The following is an 8,066-nucleotide window of genomic DNA, read 5'->3' on the forward strand; positions in this document are numbered from 1 at the left end:
AGCAAGCTAACGGGCCGATATCCTTCCCTAATACCTACATTGTGTAGGTTTATGAGGTTTTACAATGAAATTCCTACCCCTACACAATTCCTATAACTTTTCATTTTTTCTACGTCGATCATCTCTTATCCCATACCTCCTAAACTATTGGTGGTGATGTGGTTTTGAGTGCATATAATTAGTACTGATGGATTGTAGTGGTAGTTTTTCGCTTTCCACTGCACATTAACACCACCAAAGGTCACTCATCACTATCAATAACCACCATCCAAAAACCTCCTAAACTATTGTAGTGGCCTCTGGTGACCTCCTAGGGAGGTAAAATGTAATTTACACCCCACGCTGTTAATTTGGATGAAAAACGTTAATTTACCCTAGGGGTTCATTGTTACAAATTAAACTTGACAGGGGATTTCATGGTTTTTGGCCTAACCACGGGGGCTAACGTGTAATTTACCCAAGAAGTAATAACGCAGTGCAGAGAACCAGGCCAAACCTTCCTGTTGTGGATGACGATAAACAGACGCAAAATAGAATAAATAAAAGTGAAGAAAGAAAGAATAAACCCCTCTCTCCCTCCCTCTCTCTCTCTCTCTCTCTCTCTCTACATACATATATATATATTCATACATATCTGTACGCGTTTCATCTTTACCTCTGTTGATTGATTGATTGATTGATTGATTGATTGATTGGAGCAGGTAAAGCTTAATCTATAACCTCGTAGCTCTCTATCTGATTCTATATTCATCGCTTCGTGCGATCTCAGCCTTGTGCTAACACAGCTTACCCGATCCAGCTTCTGGGATATTGAAATATTTCGTGCTTTTGTATTGCCCTTGTTGTTTTGGTGAGATCATTGTCGGTGTTTGGGTTTTAATTGACCTTTTTATTTTTAAAGAATGTTCATAATCATACATGCATAGATGTAGTAGGTTTATCAGTAAATATGGTTGGATTCTCAAACTTGCTTCTTGTCATCTGTTACTTTGTGCTGAATCAATTTTATCCTTTGAATTTCTTTGGATGATGTTTTGTACTATATTTTTCTATCACAAAGTTGCCAATTTTCTTAGCTAGGAAAGTAGTATTTGAAACCTGGGATGAACCCCACCTTCATCCAGGTTAGGGGTTAGGGGCAGGGGTCTGTTTCCATTTCACCAATATATATATATATATATATATTTATCTTTGAATATTGGGTTGTGAGATGATTGAAAAGAATTGGAATAGCTTTATTCATCACAAGCAAGTAAAAGCCCTAATAACCCCCAAGAAAGGAAAAGGAAAAATAAGAAAAAAGAAATCATGCACGCGCGCGCGCGCACACACAGTTGTCAGATCGAGAATCAAAGGTAACTTGGTTCTGTAACACAACACAATGCAACCATGCAAGTGTGAAGTTTGTTGTGATGATATGTCATAGAATGAATTTTGTTGTGAAGCTCCATAATATCAAGAGATTTAGTCCAATGGTTTTCATTTTTTGTTAGATTTCCAAGAATTTTTTGACCACTATGTTTTCTGGTATCTTGTATTGGGTGTTGCAAGAAACTTGGATTTTTCTCGAAAATTATGTTTCATTGAATTTGTCTAGGAGATGGAAGGAAGTGTTGCACGTCTTTTCCCTATATTTAATATAGCATTTTTCTTATGAGTTCCTTATGGTTGATATCTTCTTGTAGGAAATATGATTAGGCTCTTTAAAGTGAAGGAAAAACAGAGAGCTGAACACGCCAATGGGACAGCACATATCAAGAAGCAAAGTGCAGGGGAATTACGTCTTCACAAAGGTATACCGTCTTATGTGTATAAAATAATTTCTCACATCTCCAATGTTAGCTGAAAGCTTATGATAAGGTATCCTGAGATAGAATACTATGCTCAGGACGAAGAGATTGATTACCCTAGGCTACTAATTTGACAGTCTTTGGCCACTGGCCGCTTGATATTATCATTGCTTTCTGAGTCAATCATTCATATTTTTTGGCTATCTGAATACTTGTGTGGATTATACTTGTTCCACTGGGTGTAAGCACAGTTGTTTGTATCTGTATCTTACTTTTTACCATGCAATTCATAAATTTTATATTGTTTTTGTGATAAATTCATATTTGCTACTAAAATGTAAGATTTTACCATACCCAATAGGATACATAAGATTCACAATGCTCACAATGCATTTCACTTTGTTTGTGTTTATCATTTTTGAGGAAAAATAATAATAGCTTCATTGAGAAAACCTACCATTTATACTATTCTGTACAACCCCTTAACCGCTACAGGTTGGTGTTAGCTATTTTTGTCCGTACCATTTCTTTTTGCTGATTTGATGTGATTTGGCAACTAGAGGCTGCAAGTGGTAAATCAACCTCATATTTGCCAGTTATATCAACCAGATTTATGTGGTCACAAGTTTGCTGGGGTCTTTGTTCACCAGTCAATATTGAAGAGAACTTGTTATTTGGCATGTATATTGGGTTGTGTGATAATATGAATGGAATGATGTTAAAAGAAGGTTCTTATATGAAATATAAGTAGTTTACCTTATCTTGATGATTCTGTTAGCAGATTTAACTACAAGAGACTCTCTCTCTCTCTCTCTCTCTCTGTGTTAATCTTGTAGATATTGGTGAACTGAACCTACCAAAAACTTGTAGCATATCATTTCCCAATGGCAAGGATGACCTGATGAACTTTGAGGTTACTATTCGACCTGATGAAGGATATTATCTGTAAGTATCTTTTGCAACCACCCTCTCCCCTCCCTTTTCTTTTTTTGAAGTTCTCATTTCAGCATTAGGAATTAATGAAACCATCCGGGTTGGAGCCCATCCGGCATGAGTGAACTGTGGCATGGGCTTTTGGGACTGATTAGAAATTCTTGTATCATTTGGCCCAAAAGAAAAGAAAAATAAGTTAACTTTTGCATTATACAAATTATATTTGTTTCAAAGGGTTCTTGAAGATGGGTACTCAGGCTTATATTATCGTTTTTCTTCAATTTGGGTTTTCAATTAGCAGCTTAGGACCCAGCCATCACCCGCTGTCAGTAAGAAATCCAGATGGTAAGCAACTACGATAGATGATTCTTGACTTCAATAGCTCCTCCTCCCTTTTCCTCAATCTAGAACACTGTTAATTTAGCATGGGTTCCATTAGAGAGGGTTTTCATGGGGTAAAAGGAAAAACAAATACTGGAGAAAGTCTAGCCTGGTAAATATGTTTTTCCCTATTGCTTATAAATAGTTGGAAATATTCTAGAAAGTGGTGAAATTTTCAATATGGATTGTTCATGTAAGCATTAACTTGTTATGGCCTTTGCCAATAATTAGTGTCATATATATCATGCTCCCTCATGAGTAGGGGTGTTCACGGGTTGAGTTGGCAATTTACCGTTGACCCATCAATCAACTGAATATCATCAGGTTCCAAACATGTTCAACCGAAGTTGACTGATTGTTCAGTTTGAAACCGTCCACGTAATTCATTTGGTTGGCGGTCAGCTTCGGTTGGTTCCTAGCTAGCTTTTATTTACCAATCTATCCATCCTTGTATTCAAAAATGATAAAAGTATATCTCAAAAATGATAAAAGTATATCTCAAAAACCCAAAAAATTAATATTAAATGAACATGAGTATACCTCAATAACCTTATAAATGAATGTTCCTGGTAAGAGTATGAAATTAAAAAACAAAAAAGCACTTGGACATCATCATCATCCACTGTCCAAAGAAATCTTTGGCACCATTGCTCATCTTCTTGATCTTCCACACCATCAACATAGTCCATCCTTCCCGATTTATCGTCAGTAGGTTGAAGGAGATCAAAAAAGTGAGGAGTGAGGGAAGGAGATCAGAAAATTGGGGATTTAGGAGGAACAATGGGTAAGACAAATTGTCTGTAGATGAGAGCTACATAGTCATTTTAGAGATAGATATGAAAAGGAGAGCTCTGAAGAGTTGAGAAGTAATGTGTGTGTGTGTGAGAGAGAGAGAGAGAGAGAGAGAGAGAAGGGGAAAGATTTGTGGAACAGAAATCTCTTGGGAGTTAAAAATAAATAAAATCTGGGGAGGCATGAAGTCTAATGAGTTTGAATACGTGATCAGATAGAATTTCAACAACCAATAATCTAACACCATGTATTGAATTTGTGATAAGAATGTAATTTGAAGATCAACGGAAATATTGCCCCGTATGGATAAATATTTTTTAATGTTTAATGTTCTACTTCTGGTCGGCTCGGGTTTTATAATTTCGATGCCCAATAAACCAACAGCCGATTGTGAGACCAAGATTTTTAAATTCATTAAACCGTGACCAACCCATTCAAACTTTGAAATCGTGAATTTCATCTCGGTTCGGGCAGTTTGAGTGGGTTTTCGGGGTAATCGGTTCCCTGAACAGCCCTACTCATGAGTGTGCTGTGTTCCATGGGTCTAATATGGTGCTTAATGTGTCAGAAATCTACTAATCTAAGGTAAAAATGCCTTCTTTCTATTTAGGTCTGCTTTGAGTGCTAGACATTCTGTTTTGCATTATTCTTTCTGTGGGTGACTAAGTTGACTGTCAATAGGTTTACACATTTTTCCATTCTACAAATTTTTTTTTTATATATATAAATCATTTGGATGGAATCTTGATTAGTTAACCTGAAACATTGTTTCTCCGACAGAGGTGGTACATTCACATTCTCTTTCCAAGTTCCACCTGTATACCCTCATGAGCCACCAAAGGTCAAGTGCAAGACTAAGGTATACCATGGCAAAAAGAAGGCTCTTAATCAATTTTACTTGCATAATGTTGTTAATGCATGTAGTTGGCAGTTTAAACAGTACATCCTACTTGCAGGTTTATCACCCTAACATCGACTTGGAAGGAAATGTCTGCCTGAACATTCTACGAGAGGACTGGAAACCTGTTCTCAATATAAATACTATAATTTACGGACTGTATCATCTCTTCACGGTAACTAAATTCTCTTCTGAAATATCTTTCTTGTACCCTTGATTGGTAGATTATGTTTACAATTTGTGCTTACAACCGATTTTGTGACCAGCAACCAAACTATGAAGATCCCCTCAACCATGATGCTGCTGCTGTGTTAAGAGATAACCCGAAGATGTTTGAATCCAATGTTAGAAGGGCAATGGCTGGTGGTTATGTAGGACAGACTCTATTCCCGCGGTGCATGTAGCAGTTGGTTGTGCTTCATTTTCCAAATTCATTGCTTGAAGAATGGTCAAGCTGTAGATTGGGTTAGTAGCTTTTGCATTCCCGTGTATTGTTTGAGAACTAAAAACCTTGGGAATACAAGTGCGGCCCCTTGGAGGCTTGAAGGTTCTGTATTATGGTGTAATTTGTGATATGATTTGTTTTCCCTAAATTGAATATTTGAGAAGGTTGGTGATTGTGGTCTTTTGAACTTTCTTCATATCTTTATGCCCTCTATCCCAATAAATCGCTCTACACCTACATGTACAATAGTTTTTTCCTGAGGTATAAAAGTTATAGTGCATGTAGCGGGTGTAAAGACAAATTTATTAAGTGTATTTAGAAGCTCCCATGTCTTTAGACATGGTTTTAGAGCCCACTTTCGTTTCTTCTCTATGCAAATCAGTTGTCAAGGTTAGCTATTTATTGTACATGTGGCATTATGGCATTGTCAAAGTAGAAAAGCTACAAGTCTTCAAGATATGTTCAAAATTTCAATGATATCAAAAAATGTTTGTATGGAAGATAGTTGAAATCATCCCAAAAGGTTAAATTTACTTTTAAAGGGTGAATTAATAAGTAAGCCAGAGGCTTTAAAAATGAAAAACATAGTTACCTGATTTCATAAAATATGAAAAAGGGCAAATTACTTATGTCGTTCTTGCATTTTTCCTTTTGGTCTTTAATTTTTAATTTTGTGTTAATTTGGTCTAACTAATAATACCGTTAAGATTTTTTATGAAAAATAATCACTAAGTTAGTTAAGATTAGCTCACTGAGTTAATCAAATTTATAATTTTGTCTTTAAAAATATAGCACACGTTACTTTTGTATTTTTCATTAAAAAAAAAATTACTAACAATTATAATCTATTGAATGAAATTGAGACAATTATAAATTTAGATTTATAGTTAAAATTGAGTGAATTAAAATTATAAAGACTAAAATGACACGATAACTAAAATGTAGACACTATCGACATAGTTTGTCTAATAAGAAACGATAAAGATTCAACTGAAATCTAAAAAAATGCATACCCCAATGCACGAAATTCCCGCTTAAGCCAGGTCTGGGAGAGGCTGGGTGTGTTTGGTTTGTGTTAGAAATTGGATCGGGTATTGGACCCAGATTTGGGCACCCGTGTAATTTGAATTTGAATTTTTGATTATCCTATTTGTTAGGATAACCCACAATCTATCTATATCTATCCTATCCTATTAGGAGATATGGATAGATGGTTATATATCTGATCTATATATATTATTTCAGATACGTTATGTAGTGTGCTACCCATAACATTTTTCCCATACTCTCTCTCTAACTCTCTCCCATCAGAAAACGATAAAGCATTTGCACTATGACTAGAGTTGGTGACACTCATACTGTGGTATCACTCCATTACTGGGTGTTTTGTTCGTAGTTGTAAAGCACATGATTTACTTATAAAATTCTTCATTTCGGATTCATTCACATAAGGTATGTCAAATATTTGTTTATCTGTTACGTTATATATATCCGACATTGGTATCAGAGCCTTCATTGGTTATTTTCGTGCTTATTTTTGTGCGTTAAAATATGTATATAACTATTGATATATGTATATATGATATATGCATGAAAATTAATATTTTTTTCGAACTTTTTCCGATCAATCTGAAATTTACATATGTTGTAATACATTTCATGTAGAACATATTTGCAAAGTTTCATGAATATTAAACAGTTAGATTTCAAGAAAAATGGAGACCCATTTTATATTCCCGAAACTTTACTTGCATGATTGTTTTACATACTTTAATTTCAGTCTACAAATCTTACATATTTAGAATCCTTGTTTCGAGACCTTTGAAACCATATGTTATTTGTTAAATTTGGACTTACGATTGATGAGAAAACTTTAACCCTAAATTGGGTTCTTTGTGAGTTCTTGGTGACTTGAGAAAGAAGATGAAGTGCAGAATTTTTGCACTTCCACTCTCACTAGAGAGAGAGTGTAATACACTCTATCATTTGTGTTTATTAAATGTCAATTTTGAGACCACCATTGTTTTTATTTTAAAAAATCGAGTCCGACAGTACCAAAATTGGACCAGAAAACACTTCGGAAGGCGGTGCGTGTGCCTCACACGCCAAATGACACTGCCAGCGCGCGTCACGTGCTTGCCATGTATCGTCACTCGCCCGCATGCGCTACCCTTTGTAGCTTGCTTTTCGTGCTCCTTTCGGATATTACTAGCCCTACAGTTCGGCCACTTGTGGTTCTGAATCTGATTTCACAAGTGCAATGTGAAATAGATAAACACAAATGAGTCCAAATCTGGCAATTCTTTTGGAAAATCGATTTTGAATAAAAAAATGTCAAAAATGGACTGCTTTGCCAGATTTTAGAGTCGTCACCTAAATATTTTTGAGAATTTTAGGAAACTCATAACTCATTCCAAAAGGCTATTAGTTCGTCATCACCAAAAGGTCTTAGCTCATAAACTTATGTATGAAAGGAGAAGGTCATTAATTGAACACCCTACTCACCCGATCAAAGATTGGCCTCTACTAATCATAATATAATTTTTATTTATATTATATGCTTTTATTCCGATTATAAGGGGATGCACACAAGTATAGACCAATTTGCCAAATTTGGAATGCGTTGATTTCACGTTTGTTTTGAAAAAGTGTTTTGAATACATGTCACTTGAAAAAGTGAGCTCGTATTGACATTAATCAAATTATTCCAACCTAAGTAAAAAAACCTTCATCCACTAGCATTCAAACAAGTATATCAGTTAAGCACTTAGCCTCATGGAATATGCTTGATATGGCAACAAAAACATAAGATGCAATATGCTAAAAC

At 35.4% G+C, this 8,066-nt stretch overlaps 1 protein-coding gene across 2 annotated transcripts; it reads left to right on the forward strand.

Moving 5' to 3' along the window:
- Positions 1-418: 418 nt before the first annotated feature.
- RCE1 (RUB1 conjugating enzyme 1) lies at positions 419-5,617 on the forward strand. Of its 2 annotated transcripts, XM_028221439.2 has the most exons (7): positions 426-545; positions 702-850; positions 1,686-1,793; positions 2,627-2,735; positions 4,677-4,755; positions 4,853-4,969; positions 5,061-5,617. In XM_028221439.2, the coding sequence occupies exons 3-7, from the start codon at positions 1,691-1,693 to the stop codon at positions 5,196-5,198; spliced, it is 546 nt and encodes a 181-aa protein (XP_028077240.1). In that variant the 5' UTR covers positions 426-545; positions 702-850; positions 1,686-1,690; the 3' UTR covers positions 5,199-5,617. The 2 variants fall into 2 exon arrangements, with proteins under 2 accessions (XP_028077239.1, XP_028077240.1); XM_028221438.2 differs by lacking the exon at positions 702-850 and having other exon boundaries at positions 419-701.
- The last annotated feature ends 2,449 nt before the right edge of the window (positions 5,618-8,066 follow it).

This window comes from Camellia sinensis, chromosome 3 (assembly GCF_055761805.1).
Source record: "Camellia sinensis isolate YWXY chromosome 3, ASM5576180v1, whole genome shotgun sequence".
Taxonomy (NCBI): domain Eukaryota; kingdom Viridiplantae; phylum Streptophyta; class Magnoliopsida; order Ericales; family Theaceae; genus Camellia; species Camellia sinensis.